Source organism: Muscardinus avellanarius (assembly GCF_963383645.1).
Source record: "Muscardinus avellanarius genome assembly, chromosome: 3".
NCBI classification, from domain to species: domain Eukaryota; kingdom Metazoa; phylum Chordata; class Mammalia; order Rodentia; family Gliridae; genus Muscardinus; species Muscardinus avellanarius.
The window spans coordinates 147,828,301-147,855,221 of record NC_137788.1 but is presented as its reverse complement, the minus strand read 5'-3'; the positions used below and the strand labels follow the sequence as shown (position 1 = coordinate 147,855,221).

General features: G+C 46.4%; 1 protein-coding gene across 1 annotated transcript in view; it reads right to left on the bottom strand.

The window, feature by feature from the left end:
- Positions 1–287: 287 nt before the first annotated feature.
- LOC308261263 (AP-3 complex subunit sigma-2) overlaps positions 288–26,921 on the bottom strand; it is a gene marked incomplete at both ends in the record, with an annotated part of 54,066 nt that continues 27,432 nt past the window's right edge. The window contains 2 exons of the mRNA XM_080693063.1: positions 288–416; positions 2,949–3,056. Of these exons, the coding sequence (XP_080549189.1) occupies positions 288–416; positions 2,949–3,056 (237 nt within the window). The remainder of the gene's footprint in view (positions 417–2,948; positions 3,057–26,921) is intronic.

Genomic DNA, 26,921 nt, shown 5'->3' with positions numbered 1-26,921 from the left:
CCAGTCCCTGGTCCCCGGGAGAGGTGTATGCGGGAAGTGAGGTGCAGCTGGCTTGGCTGAGGAAGGCAGGGCCGCTCACACCCACAGGCCACCGGCGTGGGGACAGCATGACTGCCGCGCGAGGGCCGAGCACCCCGCGCAGGGCGCCCGACTCATGTTGGCGGCCCTCCCAGCCAGGAAGGTTCCAGGTCCTGAGGCGGTACTTCTAAGGCTCAAAATGGGATCTGTTTCCACACTCGACTGACTTGGCTGGTCTCAAGAACTTGAGTGCAGCCCAGCCCTCACCCTCAGACAAACTGGGACAGGTTGGGGACTTTGATGTTGAGATCGCCGATGTTGATGTTCCGAGGGATCTCGGGCAGGTTGATGTTCTTCACGGCGGACACGGCCCGTGCGGGGGCTGCGGAAAGGCCACCCTGAGGAGAAGCGAGAGGCGAGTAAGAGACCAGGCTCCATGTCACCACTTAATGCTTTCAAACAAAGGGATGAGGGAGAACACTGCCAGGCAGCACACACGACAGACGCTTTAACGCCGGGCGTGGTGGCGCACACTTGTAATCCCAGCATTTGGGAGTCTGAGACAGAAGAGTTACGGCTTGAGGACAGTCTCAGTTACTTAGTGAGGCCCTTTGCAACTCAGTGAGACTCCACTTCAAATTTAAAAAAATAGGGCTGAAGGTGTAGTTTGGAGGTAGAATGCCCCTGGTACCACACACACACACACACACACACACAAATAAAAAGTTTAAACTTTTCCTCCTTATTCTGCAAAGGTGGCCAACAAAAACAATCCTTAGGGTAGCTGGGGTTCAGTAGAGGGCTGGCCCAAAGCCTGTGTTCTCATTAGACTGCAAGTTCCTCAAAGGTGGGCTGTGTCTGAGATGGTCTGAGTGCCAGCGTGACGGTACCTGGCCCTCGGTGGGTGCTCAGCAGATGCTCGCTGGGACAACCTGAGACTGTGTGTCCACGAGACGGGAAATATGGGAGTAGTACCTTTTTCTTTTTGGTACTGGGGATTGAACCCAGGGACTTTCTTTCTCTGAGCTATACTCCCAGGCCTATTTTATTTATTTTTTGTGGTACTATGGGTGGAAGCCAGGGGCTTTTCTACCTCTGGGCTATACTTTCAGACCTATTTTATACTTTATTTGGAAACAGGGTCTCACTAAGTTGCTGAGAGCCTCACTCAGTAGCTGAGGCTGGCTTTGAACCTGTGCAATCCTCCTGTCTCAGCCTCCCAAGCACTGGGATTATTACAAGTGTACCCCACCACGCCCGGCTTTTTTTATTTGGAAACAAGGTCTAAGTTCCTGAGAGTTTTGCTCAAGTTGCTGAGGCTGGCCTCCAACCTGCAACCCTCCAGGTTCAGCCTAACAAGTACTGGAATTACAGGTATGCACCACCACATTTGGTTTCTTGAGCCAGGCCTGACGACACAGGCCTGCAGTCCCAGTTCTTGGGAAAATAAGAGTGGAGGGTTGCAGATTCGAAGCTAGCCTCAGCAATTTAGTGAGACCCTCAGAACTTGGTGAGACCCTGTTTCAAAATAAAAAAATAAAGGGGCTGGGATGTAGCTCAGTGGCAAAGTGCCTGCTTTGCAGGTGTGGTGCTCTGGGTTCGATCTCCGGTTCCAAAAAGACAAGAAAAAGAACCCCTTTAAAAAATAAAAATAAAAAATTAGGCCTGGGGTGTAGCCCAGAGGTAGAAGGCCGCAGGGTTCAATCTCCAGTACGAAAGAGAGAGAGACAGAGCGATAGAGGGAGGGGCAGGCTATCTTACAGACACATGCAAAGTCGCAAGGAAATTCTTAAAAGGAAGAAGAACATCACAACTTTTGGGCTAGGAAAGGGTGGGCTGTGGACAAGCCGTGTGGTGAGCAGCTGGGAGGCGGCACACAGGAGGGGGCAGCAGACACAGGGACGGCTGCGTCGAGCCTCCAGGTTCACTCCCAGTGTGTGTGTGGGGGGGGGGAGCTGGTGACTTTTAAATCCTTTTTCCTTGTTGACTTTTTCCTTGTTTCAAATCCTTTTTCCTTGTTGACTGCCTTCAGGATACGCACTGGGCTCTCACCCTCACCCAGCAAGTCTCTGCTTCCTCTGGTTTCCAAACCCCTCGCCTCTGACTCACTCCCTATTCCTGGAAGCTGCCTGGCTTCGTTTCTCAAAGAACTCTGGCTGCCCCAGGGCGGCGGTCTGCAAACACTTCTGCAGCAGGACTGCCAGTCCTCATACTAAGACGCATTCCGGGTCCCGCGAGATCAGGTTCCGTTGCACAAAGCCCAGACACTCTCAAAGATGCGCTCGTAATTAAGAGGCTCTGCTCTGGTGTCTCTGCTCGCGTGAGGTGTCAGCCTCTAACTGCTGCTCCCTGGTGAGGCCCAGGAAGGAGATGGAAGCTCTCAGGGGACAGGACTGACTTTATCGTGAGAGTCTATATCCAGCCCAGCACCCAGTGAGGGCAGATGGGGAATGGTATTTCACACACTCGGCCCCAACTCTACTGTGGCCTTTTGTAAAAAGACTACTAACTGGAAGTGGAGACCAGCGACTCTGCGAGTTGAGAGACACCATGAGAAACGGCTGTTGGGCATGAGGCTCAGAAAGCGCACGAACTAGAAAACCACGGTGGAACTGCAGAAGGGGCTTCTGGGTCCCCCAGCGCGCATGCGGCTTGGAGAGGAGGAATTACAAACCACAAACAGCCACCACCCCAGGCCAGAGCTTGTGCCATCCTCTCCCATCTGCCTCTTCATTCACGCCTGTAGCCTCAAGGCCTGAGACTGCAACTCTCCCCTGTTCAGTTCTCGCGGCTGACCTTCAACTCAATCAGTTTTGCTGAACTCAAGAAAGGTGAGCATGAACCCTTGCTAAGGTCCACAGCACGCTGATGCACCTCCTCGCCCTGCAGCATCTCTACCCAGAGAGGGCAAGGGTGGGCAGCTGGCTCACCTCTGACTTCTCCAGCCTGTTCTGAGCTTCGATCTGAGCCACGATCTCGTTCATGTTCGTTTCCAGCACCATCCCGCCCATCACCACCTCCTGGAGGATGTAGTGTACCTAGAGGGGAAGCAGAGGCACGGTCAGAGCACGCTGCAGGGTGCTGCCACCAGCGCGGACCTGCAAGCCCCTGTGCAGCCTCCTTCCAGTGACACCCAGGGGTCGCTCCCGTCCCTGCATGCCGCTGTGCCAGCGGTGGCAGAGGTGCCTGGTACTCCCAAGGCTGTGACGTGGTGGCTCTGGAGTTAAGTCTTGTTTAAATTTCAGTTCCACTCAATTTTTTTCCTTCTTTTTTTTTATACTGGGGATTGAAGCTAGGATCTTGTATATGCTAACAGGTAAGCATTCTATCAATAAACTATACCCCTAGACCTTTTACTTTTTTTTTTTTTTTTTTTTTTTGCTGTACTGGGGATGGAACCCAGGGGCATTCTACCTCCAAGCTACACCCCCAGCCCTATTTTATTCTTTTTATTTTGAAACACGGTCTCACTGAGTTGCAAAGGGCCTAAGTAGCTGAGGCTGTCTGTGAACCACGATCCTCCTATCTCAGCCCCCCAAATGCTGGGATTACAAGCATGTGTCACCACGCCCAGCTGCTTTTACATTATTTTGAGAAACTGCTTTACTAAGTTGCCCAGGCTGACCTTGCACGTGTGATCTTCCTGCCTCAGCCTCCAAGTAGCTACATTACAGGAGTGCGCCGCCCCGCCCGCCTCAGCTCCACTGTTTCTTAGCTGGCGCCCTGGGCAAATCATCCTTTCAGCGCTTCAACTTCCCTCCAGAACTACAGCAAAGACTGGGTGAGAAAACCAGCGCGTAAAGCACCTTGGCTGATGCCTGACACATGCTGGGCTTACATAAGGAGGGAGAGTTTTTAATATCAATAGTATCATCGACACTGGCTGCATTCAGCAGGCCCAGCTATTTCATTTCCAAGCAAATGAAATGCAATGTCTCCCAGACACCTTCAGACATATTCTCTGTTGGAGGGAAGTGATCAGAGCAAAAGAGAACCCGTTCCTGTACACATGTGCTCCTTCCCTGTCTTACAATTTAGGTAAGAATTGTAAGACAGCTTCAGCTACTTAGTGAGGCCCTCCACAACTTAGTTTCAAAATAAAGGATAAAAAATCAGGCTGGGGTTGTAGCTCAGAGGCAGAATGCCCCTGGGGTTCAATCCCCAGTACAGGAAAGGAAAGGAAAAGAAAGGATGGAGGGAGGGAAGGAGGGAGAGAGGGAGGGAGGGAGGAAGAAAAAAGGGTTGGAGGTTGAGCTGTGAGGTAGAAAGCCCCTGGGTTTAATCTCCAGTACCACACACACAATACATACATACATACATATATACATACATACACACACACATACATACATACATACATACATCAAAATGGCCTTTCAGGTACTTTCAGTCAAGTTGGAAGGATAGCAAGTATCACCTATTGTTGACTAAGTACCACATTATTTTTGTTTGTTTGTTTGTTGGTTGGTACTGGGGGTGGAACCCAGAGGCTTTCTACCTCCGGGCTCTACTCCCAGACCTATTTTCTATTTTATTTGGAAACAGGGTCTCACTAAGTTGCTGAGAGCCTCACCAAGTAGCTGAGGCTGGCTTCGAACCCGTGCGATCCTCCTGTCTCAGCCGCCCAAGCGCAGGGATTACAGGCGTGCGCCACCACGCCCGGCTGTACCACATTACTGAAATAGTCCACGGGAGATAAGAGAAGGAAGAGTGCAATGGCTGAGAGACTGGAGCCTTGCAGAGGCAGTGTGAGGAGCCCGAGGGCTGAGATTGGAGAAGCGGGGTGTGTGTGTGTGTGTGTGTGTGTGTGTGTGTGTGTGTGTGTCAGGTGGGAGGCTGCGAAGAAGTGATTCAGCTGGTGGGTGGACAGGAATGGGAGCGACTGGGTCTGGAGGGGATGGAAGTTTTGGTCCACAGCAGGGCTCCCTGTGTGGGCAAGAGTGGCATTTTGAGCCCCATATTCTCTGATGGGCTGCCCTGTGCACTGCAGTGTGTTCCTGGTCTACCCCAAAGATGCCAGCAGCACCCCTGCAGCTATGCCAGCCCAACGCCTCCAGGCACTGCCAAGCGTCTCCCAGACTCACCCTATGTATGTCTTCACACTGAGTCTTATCAACCATCCCTCCCTCTACAGACACACTCATGAGGCACTCTAAATTTTACCTAATATGATTTATTAACTACCTATATGAAAATGGAGATTTAATGGTGAAATTCCCTATTTTGTTGATTTGCAAAATGTTAACTTAAGACCAGTTTTCAAATAAATTCCCAGAGAACCTCACTGTTTATACTTCCTCATCAAGAATATAAAGTCCTCTGGAGATATGAACTATATGGCAGTTCCTCAGAAAATTCAAAACAGAATTACTATATGATTCAGTAATTCCATTTCTGGGTATATAGCCAAAGTACCGAGAGCGGGAACTCAGAGACACTTGTACACCCATGGTTGCTGCAGCAATATTCACAGCAGCCAAAGGAGGGAAGCAACCTAAGTATCCATTAAGAGATGAGTGGAATATGAATATAACGGAATATTATTCAGCCTTCAAAAGGAAATCTTAACACATGCAACCACATGAGTGAACTCTGAAGGTACTGTGCTAGGTGAAGTCAGACACAAAAGACAAATACTACAGATTTACACTTAGAGGGCACACTTGGTCAAACTCATGTAGACAAAAAGAAGAATGGCGGATGCCAGCATCTTGGGGGAGAAAGAAGTAGTGATTGTTGTTTAATGTGTGTAGTCTTGGGGGCTGTTTTTGTTTGTTGTTGTTGTTGTTTTTATTTTGGTACTGGGAATTGATCCCAGAGGCATTCTACCTCCAAGCCAAATACCCAGCCCAATTCTATTTCTTCTTTGGAAACAGGGTCCCACTAGGTTGCTGAGAGCCTCGCCACGTTGCTGAGGCTGGCTTTGAACCTGGGTCCTTCTGTCTCAGCCACCACACACAATGAGTTTTGGTTTTGTAATATGATGATCTCTGGAGATGGATAGTGGTGATGGCTGTACACTAATGTATTCACATCGTACTTAATGCTAATGAGCTATATAAAATTAAAAATGAGCAGGGCGTGGTGGCGCACGCTTGTAATCCCAGCATTCGGGAGGCTGGGACTGTAGGATCACGGTTCACGAACAGCCTCAGCTACTTAGGGAGGCCCTCCACAACTCAGTGAGACCCTGTTTCAAGATAAAGAATTAAAAAATAGGACAGGGGGTGTAGCTCGGAGGTTGAATGCCCCTGGGCTCCATCCCCAGACCTGCCCCCCCCAAAAAAAAATTAAAAATGATGAAGATGGTAAACTTTGTTATATATATTATCATAACTTCAAAAAGACAGAAATAGGTCTCTATTCTAGTACTTTTAGTATTTTTTCTTTTTCTTTTTTTACTTATTCTAATTTTACAACACTCACCCAATGTAGAAAAGTAACCTTCATTTCATATGAAGGAAAAGTCAATAGAACTGTTGCAGGGCCAGGCACCTCCGCAGCAGGTCTGAATGCTGAATCTAGGCCTGCCCGACTACAGAGCTCATTCTGCCCTTTACATCACATTTCCTTGGAGTCCCAAACTATACCTCCAACTCTCTTTATCCCTAGCCCTCATCCTTATGGAAAAATCGGCAACTTCTCTTTGCTGTGTTAATGTCCCTGTATGAACCCCCATGCTGTATCACCAAGGCCTAGAGTGACGCCAGGGCCAAGCTGACCGGATGAGTGCAAGGATTTCCACACCGCTGAGTAGCATATTACCTGGACCTTAAGGACAGCGTGTATGGATGACAATGTGGTGATGGAGGGTTCATGGAGCAGATGTAATTAAAGGGCTAATATAGTGGGGAGCAGTGATGCACACCTGTGATCCCAGTATTTGGGAGGCTGAGACAGGAGGATTGTAGGTTCAAGGCCAGCCTTGGTTCTTAGTGAGACCCTGTTTCAAAGGAACAAATAAAAAGAATGCTAGGGATATAGCTTGGAGGCACAATGCCCTGGGTCCAATCCCTAGCACCTAAAATAAATAAATGGCATAATATATGATGTCGTGGAGCCCAGTGGTGAGTTAACAGAAAAAAAGTTAAAACTCCAAATATGTACATTGCACCATAAAGTTAGTATTTTCAAAAAGAAGCAAAAATACAAACTTCAGTTCCAATAAAACTAGAAAATAATGCAAATTATAGACCTTAAAACAGGTGAAAAAAGTGTCAGGCACAGAAGCATCTCCTCTGCTTCACAGAAGGAGGAGAGGATGCTGCAGGGAAGACAGGGAGCTAGGACCTCAGACAGGCCTACAAAAATACACTTCCTGGGGCAAAACACACATCCTCTGGTCCCAAACAAATTCCTTGTTTGTGGACGGCAGGAACTTCCTTGGACCTGGAGTTGGGGCCATATGAGAAACCACACAAACAAGCTGTATTTGCCTCATAGAGCAGGTCTCCGTGGTAACAAAGAAGGAAGTCTTTGCATGGTGGAAATACTCATGGATGTCTCTTTATTGGATGGACAGAGATAAAGAGTAAATGAACTCACCCAGAACCCTAAGTCATGGGAACAATGCAACCAGTCTGGAACACAGCCTTGGCACATCCCCGACCAAGAATCCTAAAACAGCTGGACCCTGAAAGACTAACCTGTTTAAAAATGATTATAGCCGAGCATGGTGGCACATGCTTGTAATCCCCGCACTTGGGAGGCGGAGACAGGAGGATCGCACTGGTTCAAAGCCAGCCTTGCTGGCTTAAGAGACCCTGTTTCCAAATAAAATATAAAATAGGTCTGGGAGTGTAGCCCGGAGGTAGAAGGGTTTCCAGGAACCCCAGTACCACCAAAAAAAAAAAAAAAAAAAAGATGATTATAAAAGAGGAGTTTGAACCAGGCATGGTGGTGCACACTTGTAATCCCAGTATTTGGGAAGCTGAGACAGGAGGATCACAGGTTCAAAGCCAGCCTCAGCAACTTAGTGAGGCTTTCAGCAACTTACAGAGACCCTATTTCAAAACAAAAAGTAAAATAGGGTTGAGAGTATAGTTCAAATGTAAAATGCTCCTGGGTTCAATCTTCAGTATCACACACACACAAAAAAAAAGAGAAATCTTCAAGGGATTTATATAAATATATAACCATAAAATAAAAGAAACAAGAAAACCAAATGAAGTCAGGTATGGTGGTGCATGCTTATAATTCCGGACAGAAGGATTGCGGTTCATGGACAGCCTCAGCTACTTAGGGAGGCGCTCTGCAACTTAGTGAGACCCTGTTTCAAAATAAAGAATAAAAAAATGGGCTAGGGGTGTAGCTCAGAGGTAGAATGCCCCTGGATTCAATCCCCAGCACCACTAAAAAAGGGGGTGTTGGGGAGAGCCAGGCATGGTGGCGCACACTTGTAATCCTAGTACTTGGGAGGCTAAGACAGAAGGATTGAAGACAGGAGGATTGTGGCCAGCCTCAGCTACTTAGTGAGACCCTCTGCAACTTAATGAGACCTTCTTGTTTCAAAATAAAGAATAAAAAATAGGGCTAGGGATGTAGCTCAGAGGTAGAATGCCCTCTGGGTTCAATCCCCAGTACAAAAAAAGAAAATAAATAACAAAATATTTTGTGCCAGGTGTAATAGCACAAGCCTGTAATCCCAGTCCTTGGGAGATTGAGACAGGAGGCGTGCAGGTTCAAAGCCAATAGCAGCAACTTAGCAAGGCTCTTAGCAAGTTAGTGAGACCGTTTCCAAATAAAAAATAAAATAGGCCTAGGAGTACAGCTCAGAGGCACAATGCCCCAAGGTTCAATCCCTAGTACCATCACCAAAAAAAAAAAAAAAAAAAAAAATTAAAGAGAGAAAACATTTACTGTTGGCAGAAAAAGGAGGAATATCTACAAAATTCTCAGGTAGAGAAAATATGACCCAAGGATTTTATAACTAATTGATTATCAAGCAAGGGTAATGGGAGGGAGAATAGTGCTCCTGAGTCTGTCTTGATAAAGCTACAAAGGGAAATACTTGTGAAAACTCAGGGGTGACTGGAAAAACCATGGCACAAAGAAAAGACCAGCAGTGATGCCAAAGCTTGAAGAGAGGACCGAGACGAAAATGGAACCATGCTTGCCTCCCTGGACAGACGACTACAGCTAGCTGCAAGGAAGAGAACGGAGAAAGGGGCGGTCGGTGGCAGGCGGAGACCCACGGCTTCCTCACCTTCACAAACTCCCAGGACAGCCTTCAAGTGACAGCTCAAGCAATGAAGACACGGTTATCATGACCTTTGGGACCCCCACCACCCCTGCAAAACATAAGTCCACCATCATCTGCTATAAAAAAAACCAAACCTGCAAATTAGGGCAAAGGAGATCTCTTTTGCTGAGTAGAGTTCTATGCCATTATTTCATAAAACACACTCAATACACATCATTTACAACTTCCAGTTTCTGTAAAGGAGCACTCAGACTCCGGTGAAACAGGAGGTGTGGAATCCTTTAGACTGCTAGGACCCCTCCCCCTCCAGTCTTCTAGCTTAAAATAAAAATCCTAATTCTACTTCCTTTCCTTTATAAGTAGTGAACCCTCCCAGAGCATTCACCTTCGTTTTTATACAATGGTCCCCTCTTCTCACGCCTGTTTTACCTGCATATTAGTTAATTGAATTACATGACTGACTACAATACCAGTACACTGGCATAAACAGAACTGAAAACACAGTGGTGTACGTGAGCAAAGGAGGGGCAAAGAGCTGCCCACCGTCACCTTGCTAGCCAGTGGAGAGCTCTTCGGCTGCCTAGGAGGTAAACTGCGACGAGGGGGAAGTCCTCTGAGTGGAGATAGAGGGGACTTGAGAAAATGGGTGTTGCCAAGCATAGGTATGGGAAGCATGTAGCCAGGAATCGAAACTGAACCCATGCACCCAAAGAAGTAAGAGATACGGTCAGAGCACAAAGAAGGTTCTGTTAAGGAACAGGAAATTGCTGATGGAGAGACCTACAGGGTGCCAGGAGAAATCTAGGTAAATACTGGAAAGGAGAAAAGTTCTGGGAGTCAGAGATAGCATTTAAATCTCAGGGACAGAAGAAAGCAGAGGCAAAGGTCAAGAGCCCAAACACAGCTGGACACAGTTGCACTGAACAAATACAATTATCAAGTAATGATTCTAGTTTCTGATAACTCAGCAACCATCTAGAATAATGACACTAGCAAAATTTATTCAGAAGTGTTTGTTAACAGTTTAAACAAAAGTGTTATTGGTTTCTTAGTCCTTGGCAAATCCAGTGGTAATCTGACCTAGAAATAATCACAACCAGGAAGTTTCATCTGAACATAATGATTAAGATAACCTCAATAAACCAACAAAACAACCTGGAGAAGGCAAAAGAGAAAATATTTTGGGTGATGCAACTAAAATCTTCTTTATGTGTAGGTGGGGATTGAACACAGGGCCTAACACATGGTACGCAAGAATCCTCAGCAAGTACTACACCCCCAGCATTGCATCTGAAATCTTATGAGGCAAAAATGGGTGTTTCTAACATGAAGACATATAAATTTACGGCAATCCTTTAATGAGTGAAAACTGGTACTTTGTTTTTTGTTTTCTTCTGTGGTACTGAGGATTGAATGCACAGCCATCTACCTTTTAGCTACACCCCCAGCTCTTATTTTTTTTCTTTTTTTAGTTTTAATTTTGAAACAATCTAAATTGTGGAGAGCCTCACTAAGTAGCCGAGGCTGGCCACAGACCTGCGATCCTCCTGTCTTGCCTCCCAAGTACTGGGATTACAGTTGTGTACTACCACACCTGGCAAAACTGGTGTTTATAGTCCGTCCTATTTAAATTTTTCTCTTGAAGCTGGGTGTAGTGGCGAATGCTTGTAATCCCAGTACTTGGGAGGCTGAGTCAGGAATATCACGTAGGTTCGAAGCCAGCCTCAGCTACTTAAATTTTTCTCTTGAAACCCATCAAAACAGTGAAGAGCAGGAATAATTTTAGTCAAAATGTCTGTTCCTTTAATGACAACCTAACCCGATACCAAGTCTCTATGCTCTCCTCCCCAAACATCTGACATCCGTGTCCCTTTAGTTTTGTTTTCTAAGAAGCAGTTATATAGGCACTTGCTCCTATAACTGGACCCATTGGACATCCAATGTGGCCCCTTATTTTGTCAGTAGAAGCTACCTGTTTGAGACTTCTCTGTCTCACTCCCTATGGACGGCATGAGTGTCCCGGGCAGGACAGGACCATAGAAGCTGGTACTCGTGCTTTCTGAGACCAAAGTTTACCAACAGGAGAAAGGAAAATATCTAGTGTAAACTGAGGATTCCACAGTGCTTATTCTACTTTGGGGCTCCTAGAAGGTGTAACACTCCTGAAGTGCAACAACGAAGTACAGCCAGCGAAGGTGTGATGAGAAGCTTCACTGCAAAAAATGCAGAGAAACAGGAAAATAAGCCTGGATGGCATGAGAAGAGAGTTGGTGACTACCTGAGACCGTGGTGTAGCTCAGTGGTAGTGCGTGCTTGGCAAGTAAGGCCCTGGGTTCCAGGCCCAGCACTGCGAACTAAACTGTCTAACCCACTGGGACACCCTGATAGGAAGAACCCTTTTTACCTTCTACTGTTCTTCATGCTAATCTTAAGTAGTTTGGTAAAAATCAGAAACATTCTTCCAGGTTTGAGGTGCTAAAACCCAAGGGCTGGGTAACTAAACTTGAGAAGTGCTAAGACCCTCTGTGGAGTGAGCTAATCACCCTCTTCCCAGGGATGCTGCTGTGCCCAGTGAGGTATCTTCTGAGGAACAGGACAGTGCTGGCATACTGTCCTACTTGTCTCTCTCTTTTTCCCACCATGATTTCTTGAGGGCAGAGTCCATGTCAAGTTCTTTTCTGGTGCCCAGTGAACAGTTACTTCATAAACACTGTCAGAATGCATGAGAGGTTTGTCTGGCCAAGAGTGGTGGTGTGTGTCTTTAATCCCAGCACTCAGGAGGCTGAGAAAGGAGGATTGCAGATTCAAGACCAACCTCAGCAACGTAGTGAAATTCTCAGGAACCCAGAAAGATCCTGTTTTAAAATAAAATAAAAAGCCGGGCGTGGTGGTGCACGCTTGTCATCTCAGCATTTGGGAGGCTAAGACCGGAGGATCGCAATTTGCGGACAGCCTCAGGTACTTAGTGAGGCCTCAGGTACTCAGTGAGACCCGGTTTCAAAATAAAGAACAAAAAATAAGGCAGTGGGTGTAGCTCGGAGGTCAAGTGTCCCTAGGTTCTAGCTCCAGACCTGCAAAATAAATAAATAAATAAAATAAAATAAAATAAAAAAGAGCTGGGGTATAAGTTGGAGGCATTTTGAGCTGGCATGACCTCCCAATCTATGGAACATGCTCCACTGTCTGGACACAGCCTCTACAGTTAAAGTAGATTAAAATATGCCCACTAGCTTCATGACAGAATTGTAGAAGTCTAAGAAAAAGGAGTGCCACTCAAGGATACACACCTCAGGAACCTGGCTCTACAACTGCTCGGGTGGGGACCGAGGGCTCCAGGACCTTCCAGGGTTCCATCCTTGGCCACATTTCTCAGTGAGGTCAAGAAAATTCTGAATCCAATCCCACATCAATAGAGACTATCACTAAAAACAAACTGATCTGGAGTTTGAAGATAATCCACAGGAAGGCATAAGCAAAGCACTTATATTAGTCTTTTAAGTAAAAACACAGTCTTAGAACCTTAAGTTGGTCATGCTCCATTTTTAAGTATTAAATTTATAATACAGTTCCCCACCAATATAATAAGGCTCTCAGGTTAATAGCTCATAAAAGTCAACCTAAATACCTAATGTTACACAAAATGTAGTACCACCGAGCACGTCTACAGTTACACCTAAGTATGAATAATACTGTTTCTGCAATAGAATGCAATTCTCTATCTGAATAGAGGGCCCCATCTAGCAGAGCGTCATGGGCAGAGAAGGTAGGTAAAAGCTCCTGGCACACAGCAGAGCAGAGAGCTCACCACAACCCCAAGCTTAATGACATCCACAGAAGTGCTGCTCTGGCGCAGTCCCTCTCCAGGCGCGGTGCCAGCATGAAACCACGGTCTTCCATCTTTCTTAAAGTAATCGTGCTACCACAGAAGAAAATGAACATAACTCAAACAAAGCTGGTCACAGTGGCGCAGACCTGTAATCCCAGTCCTCGAGAGGCTGAGACAGGAGTATTGCAGGCTTGAGGACAGCCTCAACTACTAGTGAGAATCTTTCCCAGTAAATAAATAAAATAGGGCTGGGAGTATAGCTCATAGATAGAATGCCCTGGGGTTCAATCATAAGTTCTACAACAAACAAAACCCCAAAATCAAATGTTAAAAGAGCATGATCACGGTGCTTGTATAGAAAATTAGGATGCCAATTTTATAACACTCAAGTTTGCTTTTGTTTTCTTGTGGTACTGGGGATGGAGTCCCAGGGCATTCTACCTCCAAGGTACACCTATCCCCTGCCATATTTTATCTTAGAAACAAGGTCTTGCTAGGCTGATGAGAGTCTCACTACTTGCTGAGGCTATCCTTGAACCTGCAATTCTCTTGTCTCAGCCTCCCAAGAACTAGGATTATAGGCATGTGCCACAACTCTGAGCAACACTCAAGTTTTCAAAAACAATTCTTAATCACGGACAAGCTAGTGAGTCTATTTATAGAAAGCTGAGTGTTAATAACTTTCTCTGGCTATGATGGTTTTATCAATCCCAGGAAAGGCTTCAGAGAATCAGCAGAGAAGAGACTCTGAGGTGGCAGAGGATGCTTGACTTGTGTCTCTGCCGGAAGATGCAGGGCTCTCATTGAGCCAAAGAGAGGGCTGGGCTCGGCACTGACAGGGAAGAGAAAAATCACTTGAGAATCATCTTGGCCCAGAGTCAGTTTCTAGTTCCATATTTTCCAAATTAGAAAGAAATGAAAAGCAGAAGGAGGCAGAACCATGCCTCCTGGAGATGGTACACGTGCCTTTTCCTCTCTCACCACTACTGACACTACAGAACCCAATTTCCATCCCGTAAAGACATGCAAAGTGCTGCCTGTACTTTGTTCCCTGTGGCTGGACTTGCATCTCTTTTGCCTAAAAATGAACGTATGGTAATCAGACCCAAGGACTGCCGGGTGGCTTCTCTGCAGGGATAGCTGCATGAACACTAAGGACACTAAGACAGACAGGGCTCCGAGAGAATACAACACGAGACTTGAAAACGTAAAACATGCCAGGCGTGGTGGCGCATGCCTATGATCCTAGTACTTGAGAGGCGGAGACAGGAGGACTGCAGGTTTGAGACCAGCCTCAGTAACTTAGTGAGGTTCTCTGCAACTTACTGGGACTCTCTATCAACAGAAAATATAACATAGGGCTGGGGTGTGGCTCAGATGTAGAACACACAGAAAGAAAGAGGAAAAAAAAGAGAGAAAGAAAGAAAAAAAGAAAGAGAAAGAAAGACTTAAACATTAAAGCACCATTAAATTTGGGGGGAGAGCATTAGGGATTGAACCCAGGGGCATTCTACCTCCAAGCTAGCCCCCTTTTTTTTTTTTTTTTTTTTTTTTGTAGTACTGGGGTTCCTGGAAGCCCTTCTTCCTCCGGGCTACACTCCCAGACCTATTTTATATTTTTGAAACAGGGTCTCTTACGCCAGCGCGGCTGGCTTCGAACCTGCGCGATGCTCCTGTCTCCGCCTCCCAAGCGCGGGGATGACGAGCGTGCCCACCGCGCCCGGCTCACCTCCAGCCCTTTTAATGCTGAGTGTCTCACCCAGTTGCTGAGACTGGCCTCAAACCTGTGATCTACTTGTCTCAGCTTCCCCAATACCAGAATTAAAGGCTTGAGCTCCTGTACATGGCCATCATTAAGTTATTTTAACAGGAATCTTCAAAAGTGTATACACAGTCCCCAGACTTCTAAAACAGCATACTCGGTCTGGCTTCTTTGGGCCACCCTGTGGATATCAGTTAGACTGCACTGCCGTGCCAGGGTGCCTGCAGGACTCCCAGGCGCAGCTGCCTGGTCCTGAGCAGCCCCGAGAAGTAAAGCAAGGGGCCGGCAGAGCAGCCTGGCTGTCAAGTTCTGCTTCCTCTTTCACTTGCTTCGGTGTCTTCGGAACCACTTTTACCTTCCCTGATCCGCACAATGGTCATTACAAGTGTTACCCAGATTCCCTGGCCCTTGATTTCTTTTTCTCTTACTCATATGATCATACGTTCTCTCAATGAGTAACAAATGAATACAGTGGAATGTTATCTTACAGAAGGCGTAAGTTCTAGCCATAAAGTAAAATGAATACTATATATAGCCCCAAATACCTTAAATTGCCTATGCAGTCCAACATAGGCCACGGTTCCTTTAGCAATAGAAGTGATGATGGTTTGGGTTTTCTTGTTTTTTTCAGTTGAGTATAGCTGAAGTGGCTGGCTCATTCAGGAACCACACAGGCTGAATATTTGTTTTAAGTCCTAGGATCATTCTAAGCACCTGAGCACGCAGATGACAGAGACCAGAAGCCACGAGGAGCAGAGCCAAGCTTTCCTTCCATACTCAGTCCAGGCACACAGCACACTAACGTGGCGAATCAGCCTGCATTAGAAAACCTCTTTTGCCAGGCATGGTGGCGCACACTTGAAATCCCAGCATTCAGGAGGCTGAGACCTGGAGGATCGCGGTTCACAGACAGCCTCAGCTACTTAGTGAGGCCCTCCACAACTCAGTGAGACCCTGTTTCAAAATAAAGAATAAAAAAAGAGCAGGAGGTGTAGCTCGGAGGTCAAATGCCCCTGGGTTCCATCCCCAGACCTGCAAAAAAAAAAAAAAAAGAAAAGAAAACCTTTTTGGACAGAGAGATGGAGCTGAGTGAGTTAAATGGTTAAATGTGTGCCACAGGTAACAAGTTAGGCTCAGGCATTCACTCATCTCACCAAAAGGGCATAATCTGTAAAAAATGCCTATTTTCTTTTCTTTTCTTTTTTTTTTTTTTTTTTTTTGGTGGTACTGGGGGTGGAACCTAGAGGCTTTCTACCTCCGGGCTATACTCCCAAACCTACTTTATATTTTATTTGGAAACAGGGTCTCACTAAGTTGCCGAGAGCCTCACTAAGTAGCTGAGGCTGGCTTCGAACCTGTGCGATCCTCCTGACTCAGCCTCCCAAGCGTGGGGATTACAAGCGTGCACCACCACGCACGGCACAATGCCTATTTTCAAATATGCTTAACATCACAGACTATTAGGAGCCTTGCGGAGGAAAGTAAGATAAGATGTGGACCCTGTCCTCAAAGGGCTTGCAATCAAGGAAGAAGATAAAACATGTACAAAATTAACTATAATAAAAAGAAGACCGTGATAAGTACCATGACCCCAGTGCAATATGCTATAGTAGCTCAGGTGGGGAGGGGCGGCCGAAACTAACTGGTAAACAGAGAAGAATCTAGAATGTCTGGAATGGCAAATCACCTAGCAACTCAGGAATTATTCTTCATGTTCCAGAAATTCTTTGATTAAAAGGCTTTGTCTTAGCTAGGTGTGGTGGCACATGCTTGCAATCCCCGCGCTTGGGAGGTGGAGACAGGAGGATCACGCAGGTTCAAAGCCAGCCGCGCTGGCTTAAGAGACCCTGTTTCCAAATAAAAATATAAAATAGGTCTGGGAGTGTAGCCCGGAGGTAGAAGAGTTTCCAGGAACCCCAGTACTACCAAAAAAAAAGGGCTTTGTCTTATTCTCTTTAACTACGTAGAATTGAATGTAACAAGAAATGTTCATTGCATATTACGTCCTTTTTAAAGCCAATTCCTATTATGAGTTAGAGTTACTTCTCTGTGAAGCAATTCCTGTGTGTGTGTGTGTGTGTGTGTGTGTGTGTGTGTGTGTGTGTGTGTGTGGTATTAGGTAAGTGCTCTATCACTGAATTATAACCCTTAATTTTTTTTTAATATTTTAGCAAGCTGGCATGGTGGTGCATGCCTTATAATCCCAGTACTGGGGAAACTGAGACAGGAGGATCCCAGGTTCAAGAAAGCTTCAGCAAATAATGAGACTCTCATCAACCAAGCAAGACCTTGTTTCAAAATAAAAAATAAAATAGGGTTAGGAGTATAGCTCAAAGGTAGAATGCCCTGGGTTCCATCCCCAGTGCCACCTACCAAAGGGGGGGGGGTGTAGTAAGACTTCTTTCTAATCTAGTTCATCTTCCCTCCTGGCCAGTTTGTTTGCAGTATTACTGCTCTCAAATGCCACATAGTAGTCCTAAGAACAGAAAACAGTCCAGACCTTGTCGTCTTGAATTTCATCCTTGCCTTCATTGGTTATCTGCTAACCAAACATAGTTCAGGTATGTCTTTTCCATGGTTAGAGTGCTAACACAGGAGGGGGCACTAGAGGAGCCACAGCGTGGTGCAGAAGGAAGTCCCAGCTCTGAACTCTGGCTCTGCACTTGTTGGCCGTATGACCCTGGAGAAACCGAGGCTTCCTATCTCCCAGTCTCTACTGCTTTATCTGTAAAATGGTAAGAACCCGAGTTCTCATCTGCCAGGCCTGCAGTGAGGATAAAAAAAGATAATGCAGGAAATGACAATACTTGAAACTCTTAGCCACTACAGACCTGGTGCTGAGTAAGTACTCGAGGGATGTCAGTGTGTTTCGTAGTTATCCTGCTTGTGTCCTCTGGGGCAGCAAAGAAAATGTCTCTGCTCTCTACTCCAGGATTCTATCATTCTGCCTAATCTGACCAAATGGTAGGCAATCACATAAGTGAAGCACAATTTATTTAAACATAAAAAAAAAAAAATCCAAGCCTTGTATGGTAGTACATACTTGTAATCCCAGTACTGAGGAGGCTGAGACAGGAGGCTCATAGGTTCAAGGCCAGCCTTAACAACTTGGTGAGACCTTGTTTCAAAATTAAAAATAAAAAACGGTAGCCAGGCATGGTGGTGCACACTTGAAATCCTAGTACATGGGAGGCTGAGACTGGAGATCACAGGTTCAAAGTCAGCCTTGGCTACTCAGTGAGGGTCTCTGCAACTTAGTGAGACCCTGTTTCAAAAATACTAAAAGCTGCTGGGTGTGGTGGCGCACGCTTGTAATCCCCGCACTTGGGAGGCGAAGACAGGAGGATGTACAGGTTCGAAGCCAGCCTTGCTGGCTTAAGAGACCCTGTTTCCAAATAAAATAATAATAATAATAATAATAATAATAATAATAATAATAATAATAATAATTGCAGGAGGGGGTATAACTTGGAGGTGGAATGCCTTTGGGTTTCATTCTCATACCAAAACAAACAAACAAACAAACAAACAAATGAAATAAGATTAGGGGTATAGCTCAGAGGTAGAATGGCCTTAGGTTCAATCTCTAGTATAAATAAAATAAAGAAATTCCAGCACTACGCCTGGGTCCAAAAACCTGTGTCCATGAAGTTCTCGATCCCCACAGTTCCTGTTCACTGCCCATGAAATAGCCCTGGGCCGTGCTCCACCAGCATACCCTTTACACATGGGTCAAATGCCTACAAAGCTATTACATCCTAGCAGGCGAGCTACATAAATAGCTCAGGGTCTCTGGAGCACAAACGTTGCAGCAGGAAATGGCAGAGGTGAGACTAGAGAGGAGGCCAGAAAAGCTTGTGGAGGCGTTCACGATGGCGAGGGGCTTCAGCCTCATTCTCCTGGCAACGATCCCCAACATTTTTTCCTACACTCACATAGCACAGTTCCCTCAGTCATTTGGTGTCATTTAACATTCATGAAAGTTTCCAGGAAGATGGAGGGAAAGAGGAAGGAAGAAGTGAGGCATGTCCCTTCTCCTAAAGATCACTGCAGGCAGGGGCATGGGGCCTCTGAGTCATTTAAACACGGGAGGCAGGCAGTCAGGAACACGTTTTTAAATACAACAGTAGGCTGGTGTGGTGGTGCACGTCTGTAATCTCAATATTTGGAAGGCTAAGACTGGAGGATTGCAGGTTTAAGGCCAACCTCAACAACTCAATGCACACAAATTCTCAGCAACTTAGTGAGATTCTCAGCAACCTGGTAAGATCCTGTATCAAAACAAAGACTTAAATAGGCTGGTGGCATAGCTTAGAGGTCGAATGTCAGTGGTCTCAATCCCTAGTACCACTGAATAAATAAATTTAAAAAATACAATAGGCAAGTATGCAAATCATAGATTTAAGGGGATAATTCTGGAGGCAGAGAGGCTGGTAGGAAAAAAGTAAAAATAAAGACAAATTCACCTCTACTGAACTAAGCAATTACTAACTCCAATCCTCAAAATAACTGCAAATGATTGTTACTGTATTTCATCAAATAAAAGACTTCATTGATTGTAAAAACACACCACTATTTTATGTATCACTATAAAAGGAAATTTTTTTGCCAATTAAACTATGACATGCCATTGATTATAAGCCAATTCTCAATGTTAAAATCATAAATATTACCAAAAAAGCAAGCCTAAGAATCAATGAAGAAAACTGAGGTACATAAAGGTCCTTCCAAGGGCTGCACATTACACGGTTAGAATCTGGTAAAGCTGGCCGGGCGTGGTGGCGCACGCTTGGAATCCCCGCGCTTGGGAGGCGGAGACAGGAGGATCGCGCAGGTTCGAAGCCAGCCGTGCTGGCTTAAGAGACCCTGTTTCCAAATAAAAAAATATATAAAATAGTAAAAGGGCTTCCAGGAACCCCAGTACCACCAAAAAAAAAAAAGAATCTGGTAAAGCTGGAAGCCACTTGGTGTCAGAGGCACAGTGCTTCTCCTGTGTCCACTAGGGGTCATCTATCCAGGGATGAAAGGTACCCTGAAACTAGTTAAGTATGAGCAGGTCATAAACTTAAAAGTCAAGGTCTGACTAGAATCCAGTTTTTAAAAATAGGCCTCTAGCTATTGAAGATAATGGCTGAAAATAAACTCATAAAATCAGAAAACACATCTATTACAAATCAACCAATTAACTATGTAAAGAATACCCTGTATCATTGGCTAACTAACAAAGTGTTAATATACTGATACTATTCCAGAAGAGTTTACAATCTAATGGGAATAATTATGACAATTAAGATTAAAAGCAGTACATATCTAGCAGGAATACAAATAGGAGAACTATAATATTGCAGCAATTTTTTTTTTTTTTTTTTTTTTTTTTTTGCAGTACTGGGGATGGAACCCAAGGACATTGTAACTCCAAACTACACCTCCAGTCCTAGTTTTTAGTCTTTTTTTTTTTTTTTTTTTTGGAAATAAAGTCTCACTAAGTTGTGAAGAGCCTCACTAAGTAGCTGAGGCTGTCCGGAATCACAATCCTCTTGTCTTCACTTCCCGAATGCTGGGATTACAAGCAATGCGCCACCACGCCCGGCAGTTCAGAGAAACCTTGGTCAGAGATAAAGCCTGAGTAGATCCTGAAGTTGGAAAAATCAGTAGGGAAGAGGAGAGGACACACTTCAAGGTGGGAAGCACAGGGGATATGTGGAAGGCTGAGAGAAAAGCCTGGCCTGAGCCTGAGGGCCATGTCCCAGAGCAGAGAGCGTCTATGGGGACGAGAGACTCTCTTCCCAGGGACCCTCAGAGGGAGGAAGAACATATATTAAAAAAGGGAAGATGAGAGATGTCTTCTAAGGAGGATGAGAAAGTGTGGTGGGAAAATGGGAGTGAGCCGCTAGAGTCCTAATGCTGAGGTGCCAAGTGCCTGGATCCAGGTAATGGAAAGAAAGGAAAGGAAGAAGCCATGCATTGTGGTGCACACTTGAAATCCCAGTACTCGGAGAATGAGATAGGAGGATCGCAGGTTTGCGGCCAGCCTCAGCAACTTAGTGAGGCCCCGTTTCATAATAAAAAATAAAATAGGGCTGAGGGTGAGGGTGCAGCCCAGTAATACTGGGTTCAATGCTCAATACCACAAAGGGAAAAAAAAAGAGGAAGGAAGAAAAGAAAGGAAGGGGAAGAGAAAGGTAGAGGTGACTGAAAAAATACTGAAAGAAGAGGTGCCCTCTGGTGACTGCTTGGAAGTGAAGGCAAAGTGGCCATCCTGAGGCTTCACGCCTTGGAGGAAGATGGCATAGTGACCCAGGGAAGCCACAGGACGGGTGAAGGGTAGGTAGGAGGGGAGCTGGAGCAGGAGGGGACAGAGTGTGTGCTGTGCACTAGTGAGCGACGGTGGCAGGTCGTCCAACACAGGGCACTGCATACCCCAGAAGCGCCAGCCTTCAGCTTGGCCAGAATGAGAAGCACTGTGACTCCTCTGTATGAGGCAGTGAGTGCACAAGGCCAGATGCTTAAGAGAGGGGCTAGCAGGATGCTGGGACAGAGCTGTGGAATATGCCCATTTTCCCACTTGCTCTTTAAGTAGGAAAAGCCCAAGGGGTTGGCCCAGTAAGTGCTCTTTCTTTGCAACTTCTATGATGAACCTTAGAGGTGACACCTACAGGGTAAATTCAGGTATGTGGCTTCTGAAAATCAAAACAGAAACATTCGTGCAGGGACTTTGCAAAACCCAGGAAATGGGTAGTTCCAGATTTTGCAGAATGGCTTCTCGCCATGCTCTCAGCAGTTATGTAGAGAAGATAGCAGTTATGCTGGCATCCCTGCCAGCCCTGGCTGACCTCAGACAGGGCCAACAATTTGTTCTCCACAAATGTGAACCTTATTTCTTCTTTTGTGGACTGAACCCAGAGCTATTTTACATCTGAGCTATAACCCCTAGCCCTATTTTATTTATTTATTTTTGTGGTACTGGGGATGGAACCCAGGGGCTTTCTACTCCCAGACCTATTTTATATTTTATTTGAAAACAGGGTCTCACGAAGTTGCTGAGAGCCTCACTAAGTAGCTAAGGCTGGCTTCAAACTTGCACAATCCTCCTGTCTCAGCCTCCCAAGTACTGGAATTACAAGCGTGAGCCACCATGCCCAGCTCTATTTTATTTATTTTGAAACAGGGTCTCACTAAGCTGCAGGGGCCTTACCAGGTTGTTGCGGCTTATCTCAGCCTGTGATATCAGCCTCCCAAGTACTGGGATTTCCAGTGTGAGCCAACATGCCTGGCTGAACCTTACTTCTTAAGTCATAAAGAGATAAGGTCACAAAGCCTTAACAGTGACCATGATGTAAATGTACTGTGCCGTTTTCACCAAGCATGACAGACCATCTACTTTCCAAAGAGTGTGCTCTAAGGCTTACTCTGGGTGGCTGCCTGTGCTGCGCACATTCCCTTGACCCTCCCTACCTGTGCTCTGGAAGCTAATCACAGTCCTAGGCCAGGGAGGAAAGGATCTGCAATCTACCATTTTATTGGGCTCAAGCTCAGACTTTGCTTTACAGCAGCAGAATGATTTAACTGTTTGCTAGGCAATAAAGCTGGAGACTGGGTGGGAGGACTATCTGTACTCTTTAATGTACTGAGCCTAAAAGACCCAAGGTGAGCCGGGCGTGGTGGCGCACGCTTATAACCCCAGTACTTGGAAGGCTGAGACAGAGGGATCGCAGGTTCGTGGCCAGCCTCGGCAACTTAGGGAGGCCCTCCACAACTCAGATCTTATTTCCGAATAAGAAATAAAATCGGGTTGGGGGCATAACTTGGAGGTGTAATGCCTCTGGATTCAATCCCTAGGTGATGCACAAGCAAATGTGCATGGCAGGACATTTCTGAAGTTGGTCCCTATACCCATCTGGCTCCCCTCGCAGAAGCAGGAACCCTTACGGTCTGTTCTGTAATCATCACCTACAGTGACCCCCGGGGGTCTCACCTCCTACTCCCGCCGGCGGCTCACTGCGATGCAGCTGTAATGCACAATGGCCCGCCGGCCGTCCTTCAACACACCGCGCTCTGGCCTCAAGGTCCCTGTACTTGCTGGTCCACCTGCCTGCTATGTCCTCAAGCCATACAGCTCTTACTGCTACTACTTCCTCCAGGTTTCTACTCAAATGCATCGTATCAGATGCTTTTCCTGACTCCTCTATATAAAATACCAAGCCATATCAACACTTACCTTACTGTATTTTCCCCTATATTCACTACTATCCAAGACATATTTTACTGTCTCCCCCTTTAGATGCACAATTATGAAGACAGGAGTGTTTTATTAACTGTTTCCCTAGCACCTACAATAGTGGATGGATAGATGAATTTAACAGTAACTGAGTAACCAGTGTGTGCCAACTAACACGTCACTAGAAATACAGGAACAAGGCAATCTGATCCCTACCTTCAAAATACCCCCTGGTGGGGGAAACAGAGCAAATAATGAAATGCTCAATGCCGGCACTGTTCTGAGCACTTCACGTGCACCCAGCCCTCGAAGCTAGCATAGGAGCAGCGGGGCCATGACACACGTTCCTCAGACACAGGCCAGTTCCCAGGGGCGGTGCAGGCTCTGGAGTCCACAGCACTGTGGATGCAGCAGGGAAAGCAGCGAAGGGTGCTGGGGAGCCAGGCAGGCACACACTTGAGTCCAGGGCGAGCGGGGAGTGCGAGGTGCTGACAATGAACGTTCCCTGAGGGGCGAGTCAGAACTGTCACCTGGAGAGCAGGGCCGGGGCTCTGCTCTGGGCAAACTGACTATGAAGCGCCATGAGTTTGGATGGCAACACAGCGAAGTTATGGGACTTGAGACTTCCTGAGAAGAGTGGCGCAGAAAGAAGAGAGGGGTCATTAAGAGATAAGAGCTCCACAGGCCGGAGAACAGGCAGAAAGGTAGAAATACCAAGTGAATGCATGTCAGGGAAACTATGAACAAGAGTGTTTTAAGAATGAGGAAGTATCAAGAGTGCTCGGTGAACAGGAAAGTGTCCACTGGGCTCAGCAACGCGGAGGCCACATCTGCACAATGGCATCACTGTCTGCTTCTCCAAACTCCCCAGCCAGCCCCACACACCCCTACTCCAACCTCCTGCTCTCTGCCAGGGGCAATCCCGCTCCCAACCCACAGGGGCTTTGGAAACTGAAAGGGCTCGGAACCCACTGGCACTTAGAAGGGACCAGGGATACTTAACACTAGCAATTCAATGACAAAAAACAGACCTAAATTGCCGCCACCAGAGCCCCTGTCTAGCTGGAGCTCCCACAGCTGCAGACCTCCACAGCCCTGCCTCTAGCAGACCATCCTCCCTCCTGCCTCACACAGCCTTCGTTCTGCTGCTGTCTCCTGGAGTCCTGGCCTTGGAAACTGACCCAGGCAAGGTGGGCAAGCTTGTGACCCCTACGGGTGGGAGGCGGAGACAGGAGATGGCAGGTTCGAGGCCAGCCTCAGCTACTTAGTGAGGCTTACAGCAACTTAGTGAGACCCTGTTTCCAAATAAAATATAAAATTGGGAAAAAAAGAAACTGACAGGTTATGTATATATATTTCACACATACATTGGTCATAATAGTCATCCTATTTAACAAAAGATAACCAGGAATAAAGCACCCAGGGCAATGCCTAGAGCATGGCAGCTGCGGTTTTTATTAGACAGGAGGTGGTGCTCCTGTGTAACAGATGAGGATACAGAGGCCCAGGCTGAAAGTGCCTGAAATTTTATTTATTTATTTATTTATTTATTTATTTATTTATTGCAGGCCTGGGGGTAGAACCCAGGAGCATTCGACCTCTGAGCTACACCCCTGCCCTATTTTGTTATTCTTTATTTTGAAACAGGTTCTCACTAAGTTACGGAGGGCCTCATTAAGTAGCTGAGGCTGTCTGCGAACCGCGATCCTCCAATTGCAGCCTCCTGAATGCTGGAATTTTAAGCATGCGCCACCACACCCCACTGTGCCTGAAATTTTAAAACCAATGTTCTTTCGAAGCCACAGATTTTGAGAATTTCAAAGCATGATTATCATGCCACTCTTCTCACTTGGCACCGATTTTCTACCTCACACTGCCAGCATTTTCTCCCCAGCTATGTGACTGGGGCAAGTCACACCCAGGGCGCTTGGCCAGCATGCAGGAGGCTGCCGGACATGACGACCTATGGAGGACCCCAGACTCTCAGCCAAAGGCTGCAGATGGACAATCTGCTCTGCCTTTGTCCATGTCAGAGCCTGGCCTCGGCAACAACTCTTTCTTATCATTACCATTAGACAAGGGAGCTTGTAATAAAGCAACGAATCTTGTGTATGAATGATGTTGTGCGTGGCCTCTGGCTGCATGAAATGCCACACCCAGACACATCCTGCATCTGCCGGAGGCAGCGCTTGAGATGCCCGTAAGCAGCAGCATAGGACGAGGGCTCCCTCAGACACCGCCACGCCAGCTGAGCAGCCGCCCCACTCCAGCACCGTCCCCAAGAGCTGCCTACCCGAGACCAGGGAACGCGCCTGAGGGCTTACCCTTCTGTTTGGACTAGAGCTTCTTGAGGGCAGAGAATTTGGCTAAAAGACAAATTTTATCTTTACTTCATCACCTCTGAATCTCCATAGTTAGCAGTGTTCTCCTCAGAGTGAATGCTTAATAAATATTAGCCTGGCACATTCTTCTATTTTTGTAGTATTAAAATCTAGCCGAAGCCAGGCGTGGTGGCGCACACTTGTAATCCCAATCCTTGGGAGCCTGAGACAGGAGGATCGCACTGGGTCAAAGCCAGCCTCAGCTACTTAAGGAGGCTCTCAGCAACTTTGGGAGACCCTATTTCCAAATAGAGTATAAAATAGGTCTGGGAGTATAGCCCAGGTGTAGAAAAGCTCTTGGGTTCTACCCCCAGTGCCACATAAAAAAAAATAAATAAAATAAAAAATAAATCTCTAGCTGGGCATGGTGGCACATGCTTGTAATCCCAGTACCTGGGAGGCTAAGATAGGAAAATCACAGGTTTGTGGCCAGCTTCAGCTACTTAGTGAGGTCCTCTGGAACTTAGTTAGACCCTGTTTCAAAATAAAGAATAAAAAAATAGGGTTGGGGGTGTAGCTCAGAGGTAGAATCCCCTAGGTTCAATTCCCAGTACCACAAAAATAAAAAAATTAATTAATTAATAAAATAAAATATCTCGCTGGGTGTGGTGATGCACAATTGTAATCCCAGTACTTGGGATCCTGAGACAGAAGGATCACGGTTCATGGCAGTCTCAGCTACTTAGTGAGGCCCTCTGCAACTTAGACCCTGTTTCAAAATAAAAATTAAAAAACAGGGCTAGAGGTATAGCTCTGAGGTAGAAGGCCCTGGGTTCCATCTCTAGTACCACAGAGAAAGAAACACAAATGAAGGGACCTGGGTGTGGCATGTGACATACTAGCTAGTGACATGTGTGAAGGAGCCGGGTGTGGTGGGCAGCTTGTCATCCCAGCACTCGGGAGGCTGAGACAGGAGGATCCGGGTTCACGGCCAGCCTCAGCTACCTAGTGAGGCCCTTCACAACTCAGTGAGACCTTGTTTCAAAATAAAGAATAAAGCCAGGCGTGGTGGCGCACGCTTGTAATCCCCGCGCTTGGGAGGCAGAGACAGGAGGATCGCGCAGGTTCAAAGCCAGCCATGCGCGCTGGCTTAGGAGACCCTGTTTCCAAATAAAAATGTAAAAGTAGGTCTGGGAGTGTAGCCCGGAGGTAGAAGGGCTTCCAGGAACCCCAGTACCACCAAAAAATAAAAATAAATAAAAAAAGAATAATAAAGAATAAAAAAATAGGGTTGGGGGTACACCTCAGAGGTAGAATCCCCTGGGTTCCGTCCCCAGTATGGAAAAAATAAATAAATAAAGTCTGAAGGGATTTGTCTCTGTGAGCCAACACACAAGTGCCCAGGCAGAAGCATAAACCCAGGAGGACTTCCATCAGCCTGGAACCCTGCAGTCAGCAGACATCACAACGGCCACATAGCATGAGTGGAGCTACTGGGGTTTTGAAGTTATGTATTATAGAAACACAAGTCTGGCGAAGGCCGCCGGGATCAAGGAGTTCTGCTCTTTATGTCA